Source organism: Ochotona curzoniae, unplaced genomic scaffold (genome assembly GCF_017591425.1).
Source record: "Ochotona curzoniae isolate NIBS_2020 unplaced genomic scaffold, NIBS_Ocur_1.0 contig_3819, whole genome shotgun sequence".
NCBI classification, from domain to species: Eukaryota; Metazoa; Chordata; class Mammalia; order Lagomorpha; family Ochotonidae; genus Ochotona; species Ochotona curzoniae.
The window spans coordinates 1,222,689-1,249,909 of NW_024466004.1; the positions used below are offsets into that span (position 1 = coordinate 1,222,689).

Here is a 27,221-nt window from a genome sequence, read left to right on the forward strand (position 1 = left end):
TCAACCATCTGGGCCATTACTGCTGCCCCCAGAAACTTCTCTCAGGAAGGAGGAACTGGGTATTGAACCTAGACAACTGATTATGGCACAAGAAGAGGTGTCCTAAGTGCTAAGCCAAATGTTATACTCAGGAATCTCAAACATATGGGGAAAAAAGCTTAACTGAATTCATAAGAGATACAAATTCAAATGTTAATACAATGCCATTTTCAAACCCAACCACCAAAGGGTCATTTGCACAGTATTTTTCAGTAGTATATATGCAAATACGTTCAGCTCAGCAATTCTAAAATTTGATCCCAATTTGAGTGTCTGTGAATCAAATAAGTATGTAGCATCATTATAATTTCAAGATAGGAAACAATTTAGCCTTCATTAGGTAAAGAACTAGTTAATAAATTGAGGTATCGGGCTAACATTGTGATGTGGCACGTGAAGCTACCACCTGCAATGCCGGCATCCAATACGGTTGCTGGTTTGTGTCCCACCTGTTCTACTTCTTGTCAAGCTCCCTGATAATGACTGGGAAAAGCCTCTGAGGATGGCTGGATTGCTTGGGATCCTGCCACTTGCATACATAGGAAATCAGGATGAAGCTTCTGGCTCTTGGCTTATGCTCATTTGGTGGGTGAACAAGAAGATGACCTGTCTCTCACCTTCTCTGAAATCAAATAAATAAGTAAATAGGGTACAGCATGATGGCTTAATGACTAAATCCTCACCTTCAACTGCCGGGATCCCTAATGGGCACCAATTCATGTCATGGATGCTCCACTTTCCATCCAGCTCCCTGCTTATGCCCCAGGAAAGCAAAAGAGGATGGCCCAGAGCCTTGGATCCCTGCACCCACGTGGGAGATCAGGAAGAACCTCCAGGCTCCTGGCACCTGGCTTCAGATTATCTCAGCTCCAACCATTGTCGCTATCTGGGGAATGAACCAGCAGATGGAAGATCTCTCTCTCTGTCTCTATTTCTCCCTATGAATTTGATCTGCCTTTCCAATAAGTATTTTTAAATATTTAGTAAATATTATGACAGACGATCTTATGCAAAAAAAATTATTTTTTTAAATTGAGGACCATTATTACAATATGGATGATATGTTTGAGATATATTTTGAGTGTTCCCGAAGGGTTCCTGTATTAAAATTTATTTATTTATGGTTATTTTTTTTTTAATTGGAAAGGCAGATTTACAAAGAGGAGATACAGAGAGAAAGATCTTTCATCCACTGGTTTGTTGTAGAGTGCAAGAGAGATCACACTGGACACAAGTGTAAGATGTTAGGAGGGATTTTTTTTTAAGATTTATTTATTTTTATTGGAAAGTCAGATATATAGAGGAGAAGAGATAGAGAGGAAGATCTTCCATCCTGATTCACTCCCCAAGTGACCGCAACAGCTGGAGCTGAGCCAATCCAAAGAGGAGCCAGGAGCCAGGAGCTTCTTCTTATCTCCCACATGGGTGCTAGGTCCCAAGGCTTTGGGCCATCCTCAACTGCTTTCCCAGGACACAAGCAGGGAGCTGGATGGGAAGTGTAGCTGCCAGGATTAGAACTGGTGCCCATATGGGATCCTGGTGCGTTCAAGGCGAGGTCTTTAGCCACTAGGCCACCGTGCCATGCCCAGGAGGAATTTTTATTGGCCAGGCTTGGCTACACCAGCTTCTACATTCCAAGAACCTCTGTGCAGGGTCACCCAAATCAGGGGTTTTTAAGCTCTTACCCTTCAATCAGATTGAGAGAGGTACGGAACACATAAAGCTTCCATGCATTCAATTAATTCAGTGTCTGGAGGTAGGAAGGGAACTTCCAGGAGCCCAAAGTTTCCCTGTAGTTTTATTAATCTAAAGTAGCACAGTAGGAGTCAATTCCCCACAGTCAATTAACTTGAATGGTGCAGGAGAGAGGAGGGGGAGGGCTTGCACTTGAGGAGTCTGCAGAGCCCGTGTTTCACATTCACTTAACTGGAAAGGTGTAAGAGGAAGTAGGAAGGGTAGGCTAAGGCATCAACTAACCTGACAGGCAGGTGCACCTGACAAGTGGGTGCTAACCATCAACTGGCTGCACCCCATCACAACAGCCAGGAGCTTCTTCCAAGTCTCCCCTATGGGCATAGAGTCCCACCACTTTAGGCCATTCTCTGCTACTTTCCCAGGCCACAAGCAGGGAGCTGGAAGGAGAGTGGAGCATCTGTGACATGAACTGGCACCCATATGGTATCCCATGCATGCAAGGTGAGGATTTAGCCACTGAGCCATTGCTCCTGCCTCTGTGTTGAAATTTATTACCAAGGACTGGTGCTATCAAGTAGTGGGTAAACCTGCTGCCTGCAGTGCCAACATATCATAGGGATGCTAGTTCAAGTCCTGGCTGCTCCACTTACGATTCAGCTCCCTGCTTATGTGCCTGGGAGAGTATTTGGGACAATATGGCCCAAGGCTTGGGTCCTTCTGCTTGACTGGAAGACCTGGAGGAGGACCAAGCTCTTGCCTTCAGCCTAGCACAGCCCCGGCAATTGTGGCCATTTGAGAGTGAGCCTGGAGATGGAAGATCTCTCCTGCCTCTAACTCTGCTTTCAAATAAATATTTTTTTTTAAGAGAAAAGAAATATATTTCCCCATTGAGAGGGATTAGGAAGGTAGAAACTAAATTTGACTATTTTATTAGAGAAAGTCTCTGGGAAATGATTCAGATTAAATACAATCATTAAGGTGCAGCCCTTATAACTGAATTCTGGTGGTTTCATCAGAAGAAGAAGATAGACAAGCCACATATATATACTCACAGTCCTGGTCTTTCACTATAGGATGCTCTCTGCTAACTAAATATTGCATCAGCAAAAGGCCATCACCCGGTGATGCCTATACCTCATACCTCCAAAACTATGGGACAGGATAGATTTCTTTCTTTTCTAACATGTATTTATTTGAAATCCAGTTTTACAGAGAGGGAGGAGAAGTGAGAGAGAGTGAGGAAGGAGGACTTCCAACTATGAGTTCTTTTCAGAAGATCTCAGTGACCACAGTGGGAACAACAAGGTCAGGAGACTAGAACTCCATTCAGATCTCCCATGTAGGTGCAACAGGGGCCAAGCCATTGGGGCCATCCTGCACTGCTTTCCCAGGTTAGCTGGAGGTTAGATTGGAAGTGCAGCAGCCAGGTCTCAGACTGGTGATTTTAAGCAAAGCTTTTGTTCTGTAACATTGATCTCATCTCTCTTTCTCTTTTTTAAAGATTTATTTTATTTTGCTGCAAAGTCAGATATATAGAGTGGAAGAGAGACAGAGAGGAAGATCTTCTGTCTGATGATTCACCACTCAAGTGGCCACAACAGCTGGAGCTGCGCCGATCCAAAACCAGAGCTAGGAGTCTCCTTTGGGTCTCCCACGTGGGTGCAGGATCCCAAAGCTTTGGCCCGTCCTCTACTGCCTCTACAAATAGGGAGCTGGATGGGAAGTGGGATTGCCAGGATTAGAACCAGCAATCAATTGGGATCCCAGTGTGTGTAAGGTGAGGACCCTAGCTGCTAGGTCATGGCTCCGGGATTGATCTCGTTTCCTTATCAAGTCATGTGGTGAGGAAAATCAAGATGGCAGAATAGGGTAAGGACACGTTTAAATGGACAGAGAAACATTTAATCATGATGAAACTGGGATGACACTTTCCAGGATATTGGCAAGGACAGAACAACAGGAAAGGGGCACCTGGAGACTGACAGACACAGCAAAGCAGTGAAACAACCGTGTGGTGTTGGTGACTGATACTCCAGCAGCATTCAGTTAACGGCAATTTGAACTCCACCAGCAGCCAGAACTCCACCAGCAACCAGGTGGGAAGGGACTTTCACTGGGAGCTTGGGAGGTGAACCCAGACAAAGAACTAACTGTCCGTCCTGCTGGTCTGTTTGATTTGATCAGGAGCAGAGACAGAGCAGCAGATCCCAGACAGACAGTGTGAGAACAGGGTGGATTTCAGAGCTCAGTCAGCCTCCTAGAGCCAAATTGGGCACCATTTTGTTTAAGGAGGCAATGGTAAGGACTGAGCATACACAGAGATGGGAGTGAACTCATTTCTGACTGCATCAATGTGGCATTCTACAGGTTCCACGGAGACAAGTCTGGGTAGCCCTCAGATCTGATGGCCAGTTCAAGAACTCTAGTAGTGGTACATCAGGCGCCATTTTGTACACTGTGGCAAAAGCTTTAGGACTGCAGAGGACAACAATACCTGCGCATGTGCTGAGTTTGTGAGAACTCACTGAGTTCCATGGACTGTACTAGTCCTACTGGAAAACGATAGCTATTGTGGCATCGTATGGGTTAAAATAGATCTGTGTTGCGCCCAGACCTAATGTCCAACAGGTTCTGGCAAGATCAGTGCCACCAACAGCCTAGCTATATAGGACACCTGGTGTCTCCCTATTCCTGGGACCTGCTCCAACCAGAAGTGGGAGAAAGGTTGCAGAGACAATGGTGCAACCTCAACACGGTATCTCAGTAGGTGGAGAGTGGTGAGCCAGAAAAGAAGTTCTTGGTGGAAATCTAACATAAGAACCCAGACCTGGAACTCACTGGAGGGAGTGGCACAAGTGGCTGTAAGCAAAGAGTTGTGTACCAGCTGCAATAAGTAAAATTGCATTGTAGACCTGTGGTTGACATAGCTTAGAAACGTGCCCTAAGGAGAAGACTCTGCTAACCAGAAATACAATGACCAAGAGTTCAAAGAATTAAGGAATATTTTCACAAGCAACAGCAACAATAAAGCAAATCAAGGCTGATATATCAGAAATTAAGAACATAGTAGAGCAAATTAAAAGTACAGTGGAGAGTCTCCAAAATAGAATGAAGCAAGCAGAAGAAAGAATCTCAGAATTGGAAGATATTTCCTGTCATCAGGGGGATGCATACAAAAAGCTGGAAGCAGAGCTGGATTAGGCCAAAAAAATATTCAAGTATTGAAAGACACTATTAAGAGGCCTAACATAAGAGTTATGGGAATCCCAGAGGAGACTCCCAGAAAGAGAAACTGGTTTTACAAATGTATTTAATGAAATAATAAAGAAAAATTTTCCTAATCTAGAGAAAGAATTGGGAAACAAGATCCTGGAAGAGCAGAGAACTCCCAACAGGCCTGATCAAAAGCAATCTTCACCACAACACATGATCAGCAAGCTCTCTTCAACTGAACATAAGGAAAAGATCTTCAAATGTGCACGTGAAAAAAAATCTGTTGACATATAAAGGAATCCCAATTAAATTCACAGGAGATCTCTCACAGGAAACTCATAGGCCAGAAGAGAATGGAGTGACATATTCCAGATTCTGAAAGAAAAAAATTGTTGGCCTAGCATAACATATCTAGCAAAGCTTTCTTTTGTCTTTGAAAATGAAATAAAATTCTTCCACAGTAAAGAAAAGTTAAAAGAATTTGCCTCTTCCAAACCTGCCCTACAAATGATACTTCAAGAGGTTCTCTTGACAGAGAAGAGGAATAGCATCCAACAAAACCAAAGGCAAATGGGAAGAACATCCCAGTAAAATGACAACAGAAGACTAAACCAATGAACAACCATTGCTAAAATGATAGGACCAAAGTACCACCCATACATATTAACCCTGAAAATAAATGGCTTAAGCTCAATCAAACGTAATAGATTAGTAGACTGGATTAAAAGACAAAACTCATCTGTTTGTTGTCTAGAAGCAACACATTACACCAAAAAAAAAAAATTCGCAGAAACTCTATCACATGGGATTTGATGTTTTCTGTTAGTTTCACCTCTTTGTAACACGTTCTTCTGATTAAATCATTCAATAACTCATAGATCATACAGTAGCATCATTTTCTTCAAGAAGGTTCTTGATTTTCATTTCTTCAGCTACATGTTAGTCTTTTAGTAGCATGTTATTTAACTTCTTGGTGTTGTTAATTTCTTTTTTCTTCTGGATGTTGATTTTGTTTTGTGGCTTTTCATTTAAGGGGATGTATAGTAGCTGTGTAATGAAGACTGTCATATCTAGTAGCATGCTATTAAACTTCATGGCAATGTAAATTTCTTTTTTTCTTTCCATTGTTGATTTTTTATTATGACTTTTCATTTGAGGGGATGTACAGTAGCTGTGAAATGCAGTATGCACATCTACTTCCAGACAAAGATGGACTTACAATGAAACTGCTTAATATATCTTGACAATAGGATGCTGGACTCTCTGTCATTGTCTATGCCCGCAATGATGGTCATATGACTGTGTATGAAGAACTATACTTTAGTAATGATACAGAGGAACTAGGTGGGGGGGTGGGGACCTGGGGCTGGGATAAGGGAAATACCAGGAGCCTTTGTAACTGTATCATAAAATGATAATAATAATAAAATGTGAAAAAAAGTCATGTGGTGCAAGTATTTTCTTATCGTAATGCAAAATGGACTAACAGATTCAGGAAATATGCATGTTAGGTTTTCACTGCATTACCTAAGATATCAGAGTGCTGCTTTCTAGGAAGGGAAGTGTGCATTTCAGTTTATAGTTGGGAGGTTCACAATCTTGGCTCAGGGTCTGGTCCTGTGACTTTGTGTCCAATGGTGGGAAGATGGCCAGTCGTGGGCCAGGCAACCGTGGGAGGACAGGAAGCATGCCTAACTGTGCTTCATGTAACAAATTCCCTCCCTGGGTAAGTCTCCATTGTCCTAAAGACCTCACACCTGAGGCCACATCCCACATGCCAGAATGCCATCAAGCTCCACACTTAACCCGTGCACCATGAACACACCCAGTAACTGTTCACATACGATTTTGTGTCGGAAACATCTACATGAGTTCATGCAGCCAAATCCTGGTCAGATGATAAATAGTTTGCTTACTAGCCAGGGATTCCAGGTCCTGTAGTCTTCTTGTCATTCTGAAAATGGGAAAAGTGAGAAAAAACAGACTTAAAGACAAAGAACATCAGGAACAGTAAAAGGGGAAGTATGAAAAGTTAAAACATATCCATGAATTCGCTGCTTTGAGGAAAATCAACCTAGGCTGCCTAGACACACGTAGGCCTCTAGAAATGCAGCCATAAGCTAAACAAAATTTCACTTAGATTGTTTCTCAAAACCTGTGTGTAACTCTAGACCCATACTCTACGTAGGTCTGTTTTTTTTATATATTTACATACACTATTATTATATTTACCTATATACTGATACATACATGTACATATATACATGTCTACATTATGTATATAATTTTATCATAAAGTATATCTCTAACTTTATGGTTTGATTTATTTATATATAAATTATGGGTTCTATTTTGTGGCATAGTTGGCTAAGACATGGCCTGAAGTGCTACATCTGTGTGATCCCTGGGTACTCTACTTTCAATGCAGTTCCCTGTTAACATGCCTGGGAAAGCAGCAGGTGACCTGAGTGCTAAAGCCCTGGTCACCCCTGTGGAAGACCCAGATGGAGTTTCAGGCTCCTGGCTTTTACCTGGCCCAGCCTTGGCTGTTGTGGTCATTTGGAGAGTGAGCAAGTGGAAGCAAGATCTCCTTGTCTGTCTCTCCCTCTTTCACTGTAACTCTGCCTTTCAAGTCAATAAATCGCTTTTTTGAATTTAAAAATTACAAAGAATTGTAAAACAACTTTTTCTTGGTGAAGAAAGGTCAGCTCTCTTCAATGTCATCTTCTGACTTTGCTTGCTATTTTTCCCTTTTATCTTGATCCTCTAGCATAGCTTGCAAACTTGATTGGATCCAAGGTAAACATTTTTCATAATAGCACCTCATTTTGGATGATATATTCTCACTGCTGGTTTTCCAGCAGAAACTATCTAATCATTAACAATATTTATTTCCAGCCCCTCCTCCCCAGCTGACATTGGCTGATTACAGGTTAATAACTTTATTCTACACTAACTTTCCCTTTAAGACAAGCAAGTAATCTTTGTGGTAGTTAACTTGGGTAGAGCTCAGTTTCCTTATGTAAAATGTAGGTTGTCGAATGGTTAAGTGGATTAAGCAAACGAGCGGATTAATAGGACTGTGGGACATAGCAAACCACTATACAAAGTAGCAACTACTATTTTGGCTGCAACTACAATTGGGAGAAAGTAGGGCAGAGTTCTCAGCTTTCCTTTCCCTTTGCTTAAGAGGGAGGCAGGTCGTTTTGGAGTTGGTTTCTCAAGCTGGAAGACTGTTCTTGGTGACTCAGCAGTAAGCCTTCTGTCGTTCAAGTTAAACCGGTCCCTTTTACTCGCTTCATGTTTTTCTCCCCTCGGGCCATCTAACCTAACACAAACACTGAATTTATTATTTATGTCTTACCCCCATAGAATGTTGACTTTCACGAATACCAGAATTTTGGGTTGTTTTGTTCCCTACTGTTTTCTCAGTGTTTATGCCAGCTGCTGGCACACAGCCGAATATCAGGGGAAAAAAAAAAAAAACCACAACCACCGAATAACGTATTTCCGGAAGCATCCAGAATCAGGATGAACTGGCATGGATTGAGCTTTGTAGGGACCCTTAGGCACCCGCCATTTCCTGCTGCCTTCGAGGGGCGGGAAGAGATTGCTTCCATGGGCGAGCGCTGAAGAAGCGGCGGCGGCCGTGTCGCACTTCCGCGGCGTCGGCGCGCGTCCTCTGCGTCACTTCTGGGCGGCGGGAGTGGAGCGTCCACCGGCCTAGCCACCGGCAACATGCCTAAGTGAGTGGATCCTGGACCGGAGGGTTGGGGATGCTGGCACCGGCGGTCCTGCAGGGACGTGAGGAGTTCGTGTCCGGATCCTTGAAATTCTTGATGGGAAAGAGGATGCGAGGGAGAGGGCGGGAGGCCGGGGGTGTGGGCGCCTTGTCCGAGCAGCGCGGTGGTCGGCCGTCTGTGAGGACGAGGCGGCGGCGCCCGGGCGGGAAGCGGTTCCTTCTGTGTTGTGACTCGCGATGAGCGGCGTCTCTCTTCCTCCCGCCCCCTTGCAGGTTTTACTGTGACTACTGCGACACGTATCTGACCCATGACTCTGTAAGTGGCCTCGGGTGTGACGTTCCACGGCGAGGGAGTGTGTGAGGGGCTAGTGTGTGTGTGTCCGCGCTGAAGACCCCACTGCTCCGAGGAAAGAGCTGGGCGGGGGATTGTTCCACCTTTCCTTGGCATAGTTTCTCTAATTTGAGGACATTTGCAAGAGTTCGTTTTGCAGCAGTTCCATGTTTGCATTGGAGACCCCAGATTATTTATAAGTCAGACATTTCTGGATTGTGTCCTTACAACTCAAGAGTTTCGTTGTCTGACGTTACTCAAATGTCATGAAAATGAGCAGAAATGCGAGCGTGGAGAATCTGGGAGGTCGCCCTCCCCGGTCTCAGGCTCAGTCCAGGTGGCACAGGGATCACAGGGCTCTGCCCCCGAAGGACAGCCTGGGGCCATGCCTGCATATATATTCCTGTGGCTTGTCAGAGTCCTGTGGACCAGGCCTGTGCAGGACACAGGTCTCCACCTGTGTGTTCACTGCATCGACGAATGTTTACAAAAGCAATTGCTTTGAGCTAAAATACTTTGATGACAAATGCTAACCAAATAATTGCTGCAGTTAAGATGGAGTGTTTTTTGGGTTTTTTTTGGTGTTCCAAATAATTTGATTTTCAGATTTTATTCATATAAAAAAGAAGAGTTACACGCAGAAGAAGACACAGAGAGAAAGAGAGCTCCATGTGCTGTTCAAGCCCAGGAAGCCGCAGTGGCTGAGAATGTGCCAGGTGGAAGCCAGGAGCTCAGAGCTGCCTCTGGGTCTCCCCTGTGGGTACAGGAGCCCAAATACTGGGTCCTTCCCCTGCTTTCCCAGGTGCATTAGCAGAGAGCTGGGTTGGAAATGGAGCAGCCGGAACTCCATTGATGTCCATGTCGCATGCTGGAGTCCCAGGCAGTATCTTTACTTCCTATGCCTTTGTGCTGGCCGCAGTTTCCAGATATTTATAAATTCTACTTAAGGCTCATGTGAAGTGTGTACGTTTATTATTCCCCCTATACCTGGAATAAACTGAGGCAGGGAATGACTAACCGCTTCTGGATGTCACAAAACCAGTGATTTACATAGAGCTGGGGGTTGAGTCCAGTAGTCCTAATTCAAAGCTTATATTGCTAAAAGATAGTGAACATTTTATTTGGCTGATTTAAAAAGAGAGAGAGAGATTGTTTTAAAGGTAGACAGAGCGCTTTCATGGGCTGATTATCTTCCCCAAGTGGCTGCAGCAGCTACTGCTGCCCAAGGCCAAAGTAAGGAACCTGGCACTCCAGCAAAGTCTCCCGGACGGGTGGCAGTTGCCCAGGTACTTGGGTCATTTTCTGCTACTGCCTTCCCAGATCAAACAGGAAGCTGGGTCAGAAGCAGTGTTGCTAGGACTTGAGTCTGCGATCCTAACCTAGTCTGCTGCCTTAGCAGCTGGCAGTGTAACCTGCTGTAACACAGTGCCTTCACTCTGAGTCAAATATTTATAAAAATAAATTTTGAAAATTTTTATTTTAAAAATTGTGATTTTATTGCTCAATCTTATATTTGGGATTAAAACAAAATAATAATTTAGCTGTAATGATAAAATTCTTGTTTTCTGAAACAAGGAAATGGGCGGCTGGCGCTTCGGCATTGCATGTAGAGCCGCTGTATACAGTGCCAGTTCTACATGGTTCCTGTTTGAGTCTGACAGGCTCCACCTGCAATCCAGTGCTCTGTAATGTGCCTGGGAAACAGCAGAAGATGCTTCTAGCGCCTGGGCCTCTGCATCCACATGAGAGACCCAGAAGGACCTCCTGCCTTCAGCCTGAACAAGTCCTGGTCCTTATAGCCATTTGGGGAGTGAACCAGTGAATGGAAGATCACTCTTCTGTTTCCTGTCTCTCTGCCTTTCTAATGCATAAATTAGTAGGAATCATGGCATTGCTTTAGAGTCTTTGGAAGCTGTAATTTCTGACTTAATAGAAAAGAGCTGGCTTCTCATTTTTTTCTGTATTGATCTGCTGCAAAGTGTTGTCTTGTTTGAGGTGTGTGAAGAATGCCCAGCCTCACTTGGATATGTAGTGCAGCTTTTCTACAATTAGTTTTTCCTTGAAAGCCCAGGTTTTATTGTTGACAAACACTGTGATCGTTTTCCTTGAAGTGATTTATTTTGTTTATGAGCAGCTGGGAGCTCACTACATTCAAATACATATATGTATGGATTTCAGAATCTTTGTGTGTCAAAGTAAATGTAGCTTTTAATTTTTTTAACTTTTTTTTTTAATTTAGGGATAATCCTTTTTTTTTAAAGATTCATTTCTTTTTATTACAAAGTTATATAGAGAGGAGGAGAGACAGAGGAAGAACCTCCATTTATTGATTCACTCCCCAAGTGACTGCAACGGCCAGAGCTGTACTAATCCGATTCCAGAAGCCAGGAACTTCCCCCAGGTCTCCCACACAGGTGCAGAGTCCCAAGGCTTTGGGCCATCCTTGACTGCGTTCTCGGAGCTGAATGGGAAGTGGGGCCATTAGGATTAGAACCAGCGCCCATATGGAATCCTGGTGCATGCAGGGCGAGGACTTTAGCAGCCACCACGCCGAGTCTGTAAATGTAGCTTTAAAAAAAATTTTTTTAACTAAAAATAATTTAAGATTTGTTTTATTTTTGTATTGGAAAGGCAGATAAACAAAGAGAAAGCTCTTCCATCTGCTGGTTCAGTCCAAAAGTGGCCGTACCAGCCAGAGCGAAGCTGTTTGAAAGCCAGGAGCCTGGAGCCTCTTCTGAGTCTCCCATGTGGGTGCATGGTTCCAAGACTTTGGGCAGTCTTCTACTGTTTTCTCAGCCACAAGCAGGGAGTTGGATGGGAAGTGGAGCAACTGGGGCATGAACTGGCACCCACATGGGATCCTGGCACATACAAGGTGAGGATTTCAGCCACTAGGATGCCGTGCCAGTCCCCAGACCTGATTTTTATTGCTTTGTTAGGACAGTCTTACGTTCTGCATGGTAACCTAGTGGCTAAATCCTGACTTTTGCAACCACTAGAATCCACTCAACTGTTCTTATACAAATAATATTCCATCAGGTATACAAAAGGTCATCATTCGGTTGTTCTCATGCAAAGGATATCCAATCAGTCACACAAAATGCACCCATTCAGTTGTTTATGATACAGATATTGTCCAATCAACTGTAATCCTGTGCTCGCTGACCTAGGGTCACAATGTCCTCCTACACTCCCCCCATGTTGGATTCTTCCACATTGTTGCAGTAGTGCAGTTCATGAACAGTCATGATTCGTATATTGCGAGCATGTACCATGCATAGAGTCCAGCATCCTGTCCAGGTAACATCAACAGGGAGCAGTTCCATATAGTAGACTTTGAAAGTTACCATAACGTCTGGGGTAAACAGCCACATTGTGGTGCAATGGGTTAAGCTACTGGATTTGAGGCCCCTAATCAAATCCTGCTCTCTGCTCACATGCCTGGTAAAGCTTCAATAGAATGCCCAAGGCTTTGAGCTCTTGCCTTCCGCCTGAGAAGCTCTTAGGGTTCCTGGCTCAGGGCTTCACTTGGCCTCACCCTGGCTGTGGTAGCCATTTAGGGAAGTGAACCAGTAGAAGGAAGATCTCTGTCAGCCTGTCTATCTGCCTCCTACCTTTCTTTTCTCTTGCTCTCTCTCCCTCTCCTTTTTTTTCTTAGGTTTATTTATTCGAAAGTCAGTTAAAGGAAAGATGTAGAGGGAGAGAGAGAGATCTCCGTCTGCTGGTTCAGTCCCTAAATGAACCCAAAAGCTGGAGCTAGGCCTATCCAAAGCCAGGGGCTTCTTCTGGTCTCCCTTGTGAGTGCAGGGGCCCAAACTGTTAGGCCGTCTTCTGCTGCTTTCCCAGGCCGGCAGTAGATAGCTGGATTGGAAGTGAAACATCTAGGACTTGAATTGCTGCCCATGTTACAGGCAGTAGCTGAACCCACTATACAAAATGCTGGCCCTAGTTTGCATTTCAAGTAAATAAAAACAAAATCAAAAACATTTAGTGCTGTGATTTTTGGATTTTGCTTGATTCTTAGTTAAAATTTTGGTACCTACCTTTAGGTCTGCAAGTAGTGTTGAATTTACGTAAGTGGTTTTAGAGACAGGAAACGATAGTTTGAATTTTTATTTTCATTTATTTGAAAAATGTGGGAATCTTTATTCACTGCAACAGCCAGAAGCATGGAGCTCATTGCTGTTCTCCCATGTGAATGGCAGAGTTGTCACTGAGGAGTCCCAGGCTTTACATTAGCAGATAGCTACACCAGAAGTGCCAGCTGGCCTCAGTGCCAGGCACTCTCATGTAGTATATGGGCTTTCCAAGTGGCATCTTCATTACTGGGCCAAGTATCTGCCCTTGATGTGTATTTTGAATTGTAGTCTATTAAAAAGCTATCTCTGCTTAGTTGACAGTATTCAGGCTTGCTATTGCTGAGGTAGTCATGTGAAGAGTGAATATACCAGAAGTGGGTACATGTGATTTATAATTGATGAAGGACATCTGGATAGCATTTGGGCTCCTAGTCTTATCAGCCACATGGTCTTATTTTCATTTTCTTTTTTTCTGTTGCAAACAGAGAAGTTTATTTGTGAAGGGACCAGGTGAGCAGGGAAGGGAAGGAAGGGGAAGCACCTCCGGAAAGGAAGCTGGAGGTGGGGTGCCTCTTGATAGAGGAGGGAGAGAAAGACACCCTTTCTTTCTCTTTTTTTCTCGTGATTTTCTTTCTAAAATTTTTTATTTATGTATGTAAAAAATTGTTTTTAAATTGAAAAGGTAGATACACAGAGAGAAGGAGATAAAGAAAGGTCTTCCATCCACTGTTTCATTCCCCAAGTGGCCTCAGTGGCTGGAGCTGTGCTGATCTGAAACCAGGAGCCAGGAGCTTATTCCAGGTCTCCTTGGGTGTAGGGTCCCAAGGCTTTGGGCCATCCTCTACTGCTTTCTCAGCCCACAAGCAGGGAGCTGGATGGGAAGTGGAGCATTGGAATGGGAACTGGGGCCATATGGGATCCTGGTGCATGCATGGTGAGGATTTAACCACTAGGTTATCTCACAGGGTCCTACGTTTATTTATTTTAAAAATATTTTTATTTGAAAGACAGACTGATACAGAAACAGATCCAGACAGCTAAATGTCAACACCATCCTGAGTTTTCACATAAGGCTTTAATAATTAAAGATAAAATGTTGGGCCCGGCACGGTGGTGCAGGTGGTTAAGGTCCTCGCCTTGCACGCCCGGGATCCCATGTGGGCGCTGGTTCTAATCCCGGCAGCCCCACTTCCCTTCCAGCTCCCTACCTGTGGCCCGGGAAAGCAGCAGAGGACAGCCCAAAGCCTTGGGACCCTGCGCCCGCGTGGGAGACCTGAAAGAGTCTCCTGGCTTTGGATCGGCATAGCATCAGCCGTTGTGCTCACTTGGGGAGTGAATCATCGGACGGAAGATCTTCCTCTCTGTCTCTCCTCTCTGTATATCCGCCTTTCCAATAAAATAATAATAATAATAATAAGATAAGATGTTATTCCATGATTTTTTCCCACCAGTTTTACTGAATTGTATATGTTCAATTAAAATAACATTTTAAGCTATGAATTTGATGATTTATCAAATTAAAAAGACAAGGAAATGTAGATGCTTTATGTGTCTTTCTGCTCAGTGTATTTTTGAGATTCATCCATTTTGTGGATAATTTACTGTTTCTCGTAGTGTTCCATTGTTTTATGTATGTGCGATTTTTATGAAGATAAAACATTGCTTGTAGAGTGCATAGCATGGTGCCTGGCACATAGTAAGTGTCAGTAAATGTTAAGAGGTGCAGTAAGTATGATGCCACTTGGGAAGCCCCTGTCTCCTGTTGGAGCCCTTCAGTCCTGGCTCTGCTTCTGATCAAGCTTCCTGCTAGTGCATGCTTTCGGAGGTGACCGTGTTTGGGTCCTTGCTACCCATGTGGGAGACCTGGAATGACTTATGGGCTCCTTTCTGTGGCCTGGTTAAGTCCCAGCTCTTGCGGCATTAGGTGAGTGAATCAGTAGAAACAATATCTCTCTGCTTTTCAAATAAATTCTTTTTAAAAAAAAAACAAACAGAAGTTTGGATTTTGATATGTATGTAAGTTACATTATTTGGCCTTGGTAAAAACCATTGAAAGGGTACTGTGTTCTAAATTAAGCGTTTGCAAACTTTTTCTTGAAGTAACAGATTGTGATTATATTCTTCCATTGTAGAGAAAACATTCTGCTTGTACATGCAAATCTGTGTGCATGTGTGTCTATATATATGTAGATTTAAAAATTTTTATATATCTATATGAATATCACTGTTACATTATATATGTATCTGATTGACTCATGGACCATGGTCTACAAACCCCTGATGCTGCAGTGTCTTGCTGTGTGGTGTTTACAAGTTAAGCTTTAGTAAACAGATAAATTGCTAAAGCTAGCCAGACTGTTGATATATAAGATTAAGACTTTGTAACCCTGAGAGCTTTTGAAACTTGTTTCTGTTTATGATCCGAACCCTTCTGTTTTGCAGCCCTCTGTGAGAAAGACACACTGCAGTGGTAGGAAACACAAAGAGAATGTGAAAGACTACTATCAGAAATGGATGGAAGAGCAGGCTCAGAGCCTGATTGACAAAACAAGTATGTTTCAATCTCTTGTTCTGCAGTTGTTCTTTCTTACCCTGTCTGTGTTGGTTTTCACTGAAGCAACTCCTTCTGAATGATAAATAGAGCATCTGGCATGTTGAATGGACGATGGGCAAGGTCATTGGTTTCCCAGGGATATTGGGACGCATTAATATTAATTATTCAGAAGAGAACAACAGAGATAGAGCTGTCAGGTGTTGAATGGGCTGGGAGGGAGGGGTGATGGAGAATGAAGTTGCCTGATACTTTTCCATTAATGTGGACCAGACTTTGTAACACATTTGTGAAAGACACCCTTTTTAGTAATCTGCAGTTTTTATATTTTTCTGTTATAATAGGAAAAGGTAAAGCAGGAGTGGGTTGGTAATAGTTTGAAAGATTTCATTTGGGTTACTTACTTGAAATTGTGACCAACAGAACTAGTTGAAGAAACTAACTGATGTGACAGAATAGTCTGGTTATGCTTTGGACCCTTGATGTGTCAAATCTACTTTGTAAATTAGGAACATTTTGTTGTTCTGGCTGGTTGGGTTGAAGACACCGATAGGAGGTGTTTCATTTTTACTTTGCTTATTTTAAAAATTTATTTTTGTTGGAAAGGCATATTTTTTACAGTGAAGGAGATGTAGAGAGAGAGATTCCCCCATTTGCTTATTCAATCCATAGGTAACCAGAGCAGGCGGAACTGAGCTGATCTGAACGAAACCAGGAGACAAGAGCTTTTTCTTGGTCTCCCATGCAGGTGTAGGATCCCAAGGCTTTGGGCTGTCCTTTACTGCATTTCTAGGCCACAGCAGGGAGCTGGATGGGAAGCAGAACAGTTGGGACATGAACCAGTGCCCATATAGGATCCCGGCACTTGCAAGGCGAGGATTTAGCCACTGAACTATCATGGCAGACGCTTTATTTATTTATTTATTTTTTAATTTGAAAGGTTCAGTTGTAGACAGAGAAGGAAAGGAAGAAAGAGGTCTTCCATCTACTGGCTCACTCCCCAATGTCCACAAGGATCAGAGCTGTCCATGTCTGAAGCCAGGACTCTGCAGCCTCCTCTGGTCTCCCATGTGGGCCATCCTCCACTGCTTTCCCAGGAACATTGACAGGGAGTGGGATCAGAAATGGAACAGCTGAGACTTGAATTGACACATGGAATTCCAGTTCTGTGCATGGAATTCCAGTGCTATAGGCTGAGGTTTAACTTGCTATGCCATGGCTTTGGCCCCAAAACCAGCTTTTTAATTGCAGTTTTTACTGGTGAATATCATAGATTTACTTAAAAAGCCATGATGTAACTTTTTTTTTTCTGCCAAAGTAAAATAGTTGGAACTAGTTAAGATTTACAAGGAAGTGGTTATTTTAGCAAATAGGTTATTGGATTTGTATTCATTGTGTTTTCTCTCTCCCTTATTTCCGCAGCGGCTGCATTTCAGCAGGGAAAGATACCTCCTACTCCATTCTCTGCTCCTCCTCCTGCAGGGGCGATGATCCCCCCTCCCCCGAGTTTGCGTAAGTCTGAAGTTTTTGTAACTGCAGATTCTCCTTTGATTGTTAGATTATCTCATAGTTGGCTTTCAAATACTTGGGGAATGAAAATGTAGTGAATAAAAATTATACCACTAAAAATTAAAAGAAATAAAAGATTATACCGCTAAAGGTATAATTTCCTAGTTTAGAGTTAAATTTCATTTGCATTGTTACAAGATACCGTATTTGTGACATAACACTCCCAAGTGTGGGAATGAGAGAAATTCACATAGAAGTCTCAGACTGAACCTGTGATTAGATGAACTGATACAGGAATAGGTGTTGCTGGACATATTGAATTATTAACTGCTGTGATCACAGTACTTGTGGACTGAAGTAGCTGATAAACTCCTCACCCCTTCAGCCTATTTTCTACCCCATCTAATGCCAAGGGATATACCTACCTATGAAAGATAAAAGATGAAAATGGAGTGGCTCAAAGGCTTTTTCACTCAGAGGTTTGTGATTTCTACATGTCAGGAAGGAGGAGTTGAATACCAAGGGCCTAAGTTTTTTGGCTTTCTTGGGAGGGTTCAGGTTCAAATTCAGTTCAGAGATCTGCACTCAGTCATGTGAGTAATCATGGGTATCAATAGAGAAGTAGGCTGTTGGTAAGAGTGCACACTAACCCAAGTGGGTCCCTGATGGCCTGCCAAACCCTTTGTACAGTCCAAGAGATCTTGTTAGTACTGTTGGGAAGGACCGTGTCATCATACGAGTGTACTCTAACCATAGGCTCTGCTGTTTGTTTCAGCGGGTCCTCCTCGCCCTGGTATGATGCCTGCACCCCATATGGGCGGCCCTCCCATGATGCCAATGATGGGCCCTCCTCCCCCTGGGATGATGCCAGTAGGACCTGGTAAGTTTGAATGTCTTTGCTGTTAGGATGTTGCTTTGTGCTTATTTATCATTTCAGGTAAACAGATTCTTAAATAGCTGTCTGAGTGTATTACAACATGAGATTTGGTCAGTCTTTAATGACAAAGGAAAGTGTTGGTTTGTCAGTGTAACCTGGTGGTATCCAGTGACCTTGTGCTTCTCACAGCAAGATATGCTTTCCTTTTTCCCCTCCCTCCTACTTTTTGCCTTATCTTGACTTTGGGCCATTTTATCCTAAAGAGAAGATGAACTTGTTCCAGTTGCTTGTGGGGTTGGGTCAAGAGTAGAGATATTTTCTAGGGTTTGATTTGGAGCAGAGCTGTGTCCTTTTGTTGATTTAATCTTACAGTTTATCTGAGCTGAATTATTATATAAAAAAAGTTTGAGCCATTAAGCTTGGTAATTCATTTCTGATTGTGGTTGTGGGAAAAGAAATTTCACACTTAGACATTTTATTGTAGTATAAGCCTAAGTGTTCGTTGGTTTGTTTAGTGTCTTTGAAGGATCCAACCTTTGGTATGACCTTTGCTGTTAGAATGAGTCTATAGATTGGAACATCATGAATTTCTTGCTGCATCCTTTACCAGCTCTTGTTTCATTTCATATGTTTGTTTCTCCTATGAAGTAGTTAGGGGTTTTGTGATGCAGACTAACTCCAATGTTTCATGGTCATTTTTGTACTAAATTGTGTGTGTGTGCTTTGAAGGGATGATTTGCCTGAGTAACACTAAGTTAGTGTTCATAGTTACCACAGTTCTCTTTTCATGTTATTTTTTATTGACTAAAGAGTTAGCTTATGTGATGAGACTAACCAAGACAGGTATGACCGAGGCCTGCAGTTCCATTGGGAAGACACAGTGCGAAGTGTCAGAGTAGCTTCCTCCCCAGTAGTGTTTGGTGCAGTGCTAATGGAGAAGGATAGGAATGTGTTGATCCATCCTAGGCCTGCCTTTATGGCCTGGGAGCCCAAGTCACAGTAATCGTGGCTTAGATGGCTTTAATGTTAGTAAATTCAGGTAACAAAATTTTTAAAGGGATTAGCAGTGGTCTGAATGAGAAGTGCTTGATTCACCTAAAGGATTCACCTGAAGGAATTTGGTAAAGCCCATGTTTGATGTTTGAAAGTGCCAACTTGTTGCTTGTTCTTCCTCTTTTTTAAGTCTAGATAAAAAAGAGAGGATTTGTATTAGAAAATAATTGAGTAGTTGGAGAAGGAGTGGGCAGGGATAGGAAGGATGGAGAGTGTAGATAAACACAACTGGCTGTGGAGGGATAATTGTTCGTTTGATGGCGGTCACATGGATGTTTAATATAATCCTTTTAATTTTTCTTGTTTGTTTGAACCTTTTGGTAGTGAAAAGTTATAAGGAATTTTGATTTCTGTATGAAATCCCAGTGTCAGTAACTAATTGAAATTAATTCTGTGGAGACAGAAGAAAACATGTTTTGGGGCACCCTGTTTTTTTAATCTTTAAATCTGGAAATACTTGAATGTAGGTTATGTTAAGCATAGGCCTGTGCATGACATTAAGCATTTGGTATTTTTCTGTGTTCCTTTTGAAATTAATCTTAAGAAAAAAAAATCTGTGCTTATTAATGTTTATGTGTTTGCATGGCCTTGTGTTTCACTGTTTGTGATAAGGCTATATTCAGCTTTGATTGTAGCTTTCTCTTGAACCATTCCCTACACACGTTTAATCAAAATTATGTAGTCCAGAATAATTAGGTGAAATGTGATCTTTTTAAAGAAATATTTGTAAAGTGAAAATTATCGGCATCGTAATACCATGAATGTTGGTGAACTCCCCACCCTGCTGTAAAAGTAGAACTTGATCAATTCCACAGCAGCTTCCTGTTTCCTCCCTTGCCTTGCTACTCGTCCTTTCCTCCCTGGCTTGTCACTTTGGTTGGTTGGTTGATTGAGGGGACTCCTTAAAAACGTCTTTACTAGTTTCTAAAATGCATTAGAAAATCAAAGTGTTTGTGTGCTAATTGTTATCACATTATTGCCTATTATTTTTCTTGACTTGAGCTAAGTATGGTTGCTAACAGGTTCTCAGCATGGGCCTCCTGCTCACCTTTCCTACAACTCCGAACAAACGCTTAGTGGTAAGATTGTCCTCTGTGCCTGTGTACCTCCATGACTAGCTCCTGGTTATATGGTGGATATATCTGGTCCAAGAGCTCACGGAATGACATGTGATGAGCTGTCAGTTTAGGGACCTAGTGTGCCTGGTGACTTCTGGAAAGCAGTTTATTTATAGTTTACCCCTTACTATCATTAGATTATGATTCCCACATGGTTCTTGTGTTGGAGTTTTTGTTTTTTTGTTTGAGAATGTCCAAGTAATTAATAGATGTGATGAATTTGTTGCATTTCTTCTGTTAAGTGTGTCTTTTTTCCAGCATTTTGCAAGGGGGGTCTACTTTAAAAATTTTTAAACTAAAAGCCCCATCACGCTGTCTCATAAATGATATTTTTCTCACTTTTCCTCCTCTTTTCTTTGTTTTGTCCTGCAGCTCCTGGAATGAGGCCACCCATGGGAGGCCATATGCCAATGATGCCGGGGCCACCAATGATGAGACCTCCTGCCCGTCCCATGATGGTGCCCACTCGCCCAGGAATGACTCGGCCAGACAGATAAGGAGAGCGGGAGGCCTCCTGGCAGTTCTGTGTCACTTGCTCTGCTTCACCAGGAGATCATGGTGCTGTGACTCTGGGTGTTTTCTAACAGCATGAAAAAGATGATTTGTTCCCCTTTCCTATTAAAAAAGTAGTTTTGGAGGGCAGAAGTGGGGTTTGAAAAAGTCGAGTTTTCACTTGTATTGTGAAATATGAAAATAAAATGGTCAACTCTTTTAGTTAAAAAAAAAAAGTGTTCCCTTTTCTTCCCCTCTGTATTCTTTGTGTATTATAAAAAGATGAAACTTGCAGCTGTGCTGCTCCAGCTCATTCTGTTTTCAGCCTGTCTTCTGTGTGAGCTTCTTTGCCCTTAGCAAGAGCCGGTGCCTTTGGACACCATGTCTTTGTTTGGTAAAGTTCTTGTGCGGAGAATTCTGATAAACCAGTCTAACGGTCATAGAGCTTTTGTTGGTTGGAATAATAAACAACAGTGATTTTTCACAGGAATAACATTGTGTCGTGAGTTCAAAGTTTTAACTCTTTAATGCTAAAGTACAGGAAGATTCTGATTGTGGTGTGAATAGCAACTAAAAATGAAAAGGATTACTTTTTTTTTTTTAGATTTATTTATTTTCACTGGAAAGTCAGGTTTTTTTAAAAATATTTATTTTATTTTTATTGGAAAGTCTGATATGCAGAGGAGGAGAGATGGAGAGGAGGATCTTCCATTCAATGATTCACTCTCCAAGTGAGCGCAATGGCCTGTGCTGTGCCAATCCGGAGCCAAGAGCCAGCAACCTCCTCCAGGTCTCCCACGTGGGTGCAGGATCCCAAAGCATTGGGCCATCCTCGACTGCTTTCCCAGGGCACAAGCAGGGAGCTGAATGGGAAGTGGAGCCGCCAAGAATAGAACCGGCGCCCATATGGGATCCTGGTGTGTTCAAGGTGAGGACAATAGCCGCTACATCACCGTTCTGGGCCCTGGAAAGTTATATTTACAGAGAGAAGGACAGAAGGAGAGACAGAGATCTTCCATCTGCTGGTTGACTTCCTAAGTGGCCGCAGCAACCAGAGCTGAGCTGATCTGAAGCCAGGAGCCAGGAGCTTCTTCCTGGTCTCCCATACTGGTACAGGATCCCAAGGCTTTGGGCCGTCCTAGGCTGCCTTCCCAGGCCACAGGCAGGGAGCCAGATGGGAAGCGGGGCTGTTGAAATTAGAACCGGCGCCCATGTGCGATCTTGGTATGTGCAAGGTGAGGACTTAAGCCAGTAGGTTACCATGCCAGGCCCAGAAGACAATTTTTTATTGGTATTGATTTTTTTTTTTAATTTATTTTTTTTGCAAAGTCAGATATACAGAGAGAAGGAGAGACAGAGAGGAAGATCTTACATCTTATGATTCACTCCCCACGTGAGTGCAACGACCGGTGCTGTGCCAATCCAAAACCAGGAGCCAGGAACTTCTTCCAGGTCTCCCACATGGGTGCAGGGTCCCAAGGCTTTGGGCCATGCTCAACTGTTTTCCCAAGCCACAAGTAGGGAGCTGGAAGGGAGGTGGAGCTGCGGGGATTAAAACCGGTGCCCATATGGGATCATGGCACGTGCAAGGCGAGGACTTCCGCCTCTAGGCCACGGCGCTGGGCCCAGTATTAATATGTATTCCATGAGGCATGTGGGGTTTTTTTCATATTTTTTTACGTTAATGTGAAAAGAACAGATCCAGGGTAATTCATTTATACAACTGTGTTTTTTCTTTTCTTTTCTTTTTTTTTTTTTTAGATTTATTCATTTATTTGAAAGTGGATTGCAATCCCAGAGTTGGGCCAGCTAAAACCAGCAGATTCAACTGAGTCTTCGATGTGGGTGACAGGTGCCGTCTTCTGCATATCCCAATGTGTCAATAGGAAATTGGAGAAGTACAGCAGCCAGAACAGAAACTGGCGCTTCCCTCTTCCTTTCATTTGTTTAAAGATTTGGTTTTACTTCTAGAATATGAACACAGTGTAGTGGGAGGATTCGTGTAGGTGTATATACGAATACTACTAATACCAAAAATTGAGGTGAGTTATTGCTGTGTCGTAGCAGGAAAACCTGCCACCTTATGGCACCAGCAAACTGTATGGGTGCCAGTTCCCTGCTAATGGGTTAGGAAAAGCAGTGGAGGATGACCCAATTTCTGGGCCACTAATAGACCTGGAAATAGTTCTTGGTTCCTGCTTTGGTCTGGTCCAGCCTTGATCCTTGTGGCCATTAGGGGAGTGAACCAGTGTAGGGAAGATCTCTAATATGTCAGATCATCAGAGAAGCTATATCAGTGTACCAAACTTGCTTCCTTCTTTGAAGCCATTGTGAGTACACTTGAGTGCAGGCTTTCATCCTGTCCTCTGCCGTGGCGTTTCAGTAGTGCGCTAGAATATTGTTGGGTTTAATACTAAGCTGCGTGAGAAATAGGATCCTCATTCAGGAACCATGGGCTAATTTGGCCGTCCTGCATGGAACAAGTCTACTGATAAAATGTTTGTCCCAGTTACACAGCTCAGTCAGATAGTATCTTTTAGGCTCCCAAGTACATTTGATGAACACAAGGAAAAAAAAAACCCTGGCCTACCTTTTATTCCACATGGGTACAGGGTCCTAAGACCTTGGACCATCCTCTACTGCTTTCTCAGACCATTAGCAAGGGAGCTGGATGGGGATTGAAGGTACCAGGACACAAACTGGGACTCATGTGGGATCCCAGCACTTGCAAGGTGAGGATTTAGTCACTGAGGCATTGGGCCAGATCTACTTTATTTTATAGAAGAATGCTTGAAGAAGCACTGAGGTTAATCTACTGTTTTCAATGCTGGCTTTCTTTATCTTGTTCTGATTTGAGTTCTAGCTGCTCTCTTTCCAATCCTTTGTCCTAGTAATATGTCTGAGAAGGAGGCAGAGGATGCCCTGGATAGTTGGATCCTTGCCACCCATGTGGAAAACCCGACAGAATTCCTGACTTCTGGCTTTGGGCCTGGTCGGCACCACCTGTTAGAGCTTTTGGAAGGTGTCTGTCCTCCTTCTCACTGTGTTGTTCTGGTTTTTAAAGAAGTGTGTTAAAAAAGGATTGTTAAAAGGGCTCAGTGTGGTAGTCTAGTGGATAAATCTTTGCCTTGCCATCTGCTAGGATCCCATATAAGCACTGGTTCATATTCTGGCTGCTCCACTTCCCAAATCCAGCTTCCTGCTTATTGCCTGAGAAAGCAGAAAAGGATATATCCGTGTGGAAGACCCATAGGAAGCTCCCGGTTCCTGGCTTTGGATTGGCTCAGCCTCAGCTGTAGCAGCCACTTAGTGAACCAGCCAATGGGAGATCTTTGTCTCTCCTTCTCTGAATATCTTCTTTTCCAGTTAAAAAAAAAAATAGATAAAAAATTAAAGAAAAGGGACACAGCTCGGTGCCGCAAGTGGTTAAGGTCCTCGTCTTGCACGCCCAGGATCCCATATGGGCGCCGGTTCTAATCCTGGCAGCCCCGCTTCCCATCCAGCTCCCTGCCTGTGGCCCGGGAAAGCAGTCGAGGACGGCCCAAAGCTTTGGGACCCTGCACCCGCGTGGGAGACCCGGAAGAGGCTCCTGGCTTCGGATGGGCATAGCATCGGCCGTTGCGCTCACTTGGGGAGTGAATCATCGGACGGAAGATCTTCCTCTCTGTCTCTCCTCCTCTCTGTATATCTGCCTTTCCAATAAAAAAAATAGTAAAAATAAATCTTTAAAAAAAATTAAAGAAAAAAAGAATATTAAGGAGGGAAGCATTTGATGTGAGGGTTGTTATTCAATCTTCAGGGGCCTAGTTTCTGTCTGAACTCTGCTTCTGGTACAGCTTCCTGCTGTTAATGCTCTCCCACTCTGGGAGGCAGCAGATGGTCTGATACTTGGATCCCTGCCAGGCATGTGAGACCCAGCTTGAGTTCCAGGCTCGTAGCTTTGGCCAGCTTAGCCCAGGCTCCTGTGGGTGTTTGAGAGTAAACCACAGGATGGGAGAGATCTCTGTATATCTCTCTGCCTTTCAAATATAATTGGAAAAAATTAAGTGTTTGAAATACCCTGACATACAATATATACATGTATTGAAATACCACATAGTACTCACATTAATGTGTACAATTTTTTTTAAAGATTTATTTCTATTATTTTTTTTATTGGAAAGGCAGATATACAGAGAGGAGAGACAGAGAGGAAGATCTTCCATCCGATGATTCACTCCCCAAGTGAGCGCAACAGCCGATGCTATGCCGATCCAAAGCCAGGAGACTCTTCCAGGTCTCCCACGCGGGTGCAGGGTCCCAAGGCTTTGGGCCGTCCTCTTCTGCTTTCCCGGGTCACAGGCAGGGAGCTGGAAGGGAAGTGGGGCTGCCGGGATAGAATCGGCGCCCACATGGGATCCCGGGTGTCCAAGGCGAGGACCTTAACCACTGTGCCACCACGCCAGGCCCAATGTGTACAATTTTTATGTTAAGAAAATTTTTTTTTAAGATTTTATTGGAAAAGCACATTTACAGAAGAGGAGAGACAGAAAAATCTTCCTTTCACTGTCACACCCCAAATTGCTGTAACAGCCAGAGCTGAGTTGATCTGAAGCCAGGAGTCAGGAGTTTCTTACATGTCTTGGGAGTGGATACAGGGAGCCAAGAACCTGAACCATCCTTTGCTGCTCCGAGTGGAGTGCCCATATGATATGCCAGCACTTGCAGGTAGAGGATTAGCCTATTGAGCCTCTGTTCTGATCCCTGCTAAAATTGTTTTAAGGAGGGCCCAGTGGCGTGGCCTAGCGGCTAAAGTACCCGCCTTGAACATGCTGGGATCCCATATGGGCACCGGTTCTAATCCTGGCAGCTCCACTTCCCATCCAGCTCCCTGCTTGTGACCTGGGAAAGCAGTCGAGGACAGCCCAAAGCCTTGGGACCCTGCACCCATGTGGGGTACCCAGAAGAAGTTCCTGGATCCTGGCTTCGGCTTGGCAAAGTTCTGGCCATTGTGGTCACTTGGGGAGTGAATCATCGGACAGAAGATCTTCCTCTCTGTCTCTCCTTTCTGTATATCTGACTTTCCAATAAATAAATAAATCTTTAAAAAAAATTGTTTTAAGGAGACAGTCTTCTGGGGGCTTATCTGATACACTAATTTTTAAAAAAGATTTATTTTTACTGCAAAGTTGGATATTCACAGAGGAGGAGATACAGAGAGGAAGATCTTCTGTCTGTTGATTCACTCCCCTAGTGGCTGCAATGGCTGGAGCTGAGCCAATCCGAAGCCAGGAGGCTGGAGCTTCTTCTGGGTCTCCCACGTGGGTACAGGATCCCCAGGCTTTGGGCTGTTCTTGACTGCTTCCCATGATGCAAGTAGGGAACTGGATAGGAAGTGGGGCTGCTGGGATTAGAACCAGCAGCTGTATGAGATCTTGGTACATGTAAGGCAAGGACTTTAGTCACTAGGCTACCGTGCCGTGCTTGAATACACTTTTTTTTTTAAAGATTTATTTTTATTATTTTTTCATTGGAAAGGCGGATATACAGAGAGGAGAGACAGAGAGGAAGATCTTCCGTCCGATGATTCACTCCCCAAGTGAGCGCAACGGGTCGATGCTATGCCGATCCGAAGCCAGGAACCTCTTCAGGGTCTCCCACGCGGGTGCAGGGTCCCAAAGCTTTGGGCCGTCCTCGACTGCTTTCCCAGGCCACAAGCAGGGAGCTGGAAGGGAAGCGGGGCTGCCAGGATTAGAACCGGCGCCCATATGGGATCCCGGGCGTGCAAGGCGAGGACCTTTTAACCACTTGCGCCACCGCGCCGGGCCCCTTGAATACACTTTTTAATAAAACTTTAAGTAGCTTTAAAAAGTGTTCGTGATTTATTTTCATTTATTTGTGGCAGAATGAAAGAGAGAATCTGCCATTGGCTGTTTCACTCCCCATATGCTCAAAAAGCCAGGTAGGGGCCAGACGCAGTCCAGGGCTCTGGAGCTCCATCTTGACCTTCCAGGGGAATGGCAGAGTCCAGTCACTTGAGCCGTCATCCATCTCCCTCCCAGGACACATTCGCGGGCAGCTGGATGGGAAGCAGGATAGCCAGCACTTGAATAGGCACTCAGTGTAGGATACAGGCGTACGCTGATAAACTACAATACCAGCCCCCTTCATAAACACATAAGAAATTGTTAATAGCTGGTTGGGAGACATTTCCTCCCAGATAAACACCTAACAGTCAGTTTCTGCTACAGTATGGAAAACATTTTAAGTAGTTCATCAAATGAGAAAAAAAAAATCTGAACTGTTGCTTTGCATTCTTGTTTGGTAATCCTAAGGAGAATTCAGGTTTGGAGAAAGTTATACAAATTGAAAAAGAGCAATTGTATACCATTTGTTTGGAGTCTGTCTTAGTGGTTAACATTTTGCTCCAGTTGCTTCTTTCCCCATTCTAAAAATGCTTGGGTTCTCTCTGCCAAGTATTTGAGCATACAGGACCTACAAAAAGATCATAAAATATGCAGTTGTGAAAAACTCACATGCATT

The 27,221-nt window shown here is 43.5% G+C and overlaps 1 protein-coding gene across 1 annotated transcript; it reads left to right on the forward strand.

Annotated features, from left to right (window-relative positions):
* The first annotated feature begins 8,590 nt into the window (after positions 1–8,590).
* On the forward strand, positions 8,591–21,189 carry SNRPC (small nuclear ribonucleoprotein polypeptide C). Its single transcript, XM_040983224.1, has 6 exons — positions 8,591–8,693; positions 8,963–9,005; positions 15,542–15,650; positions 17,073–17,162; positions 17,935–18,039; positions 20,580–21,189. Exons 1-6 carry the CDS (start codon positions 8,686–8,688, stop codon positions 20,702–20,704), a joined length of 480 nt encoding a protein of 159 aa, XP_040839158.1. The 5' UTR covers positions 8,591–8,685; the 3' UTR covers positions 20,705–21,189.
* Positions 21,190–27,221: the final 6,032 nt, after the last annotated feature.

Excerpts from the sequence above, each read along its gene's own strand:
- SNRPC (XM_040983224.1), top strand. Across the intron at positions 17,163-17,934 it reads CCCCCCTCCCCCGAGTTTGC|CGGGTCCTCCTCGCCCTGGT; the intron begins GTAAGTCTGAAG and ends TGTTTGTTTCAG. Across the intron at positions 18,040-20,579 it reads GATGATGCCAGTAGGACCTG|CTCCTGGAATGAGGCCACCC; the intron begins GTAAGTTTGAAT and ends TTTGTCCTGCAG.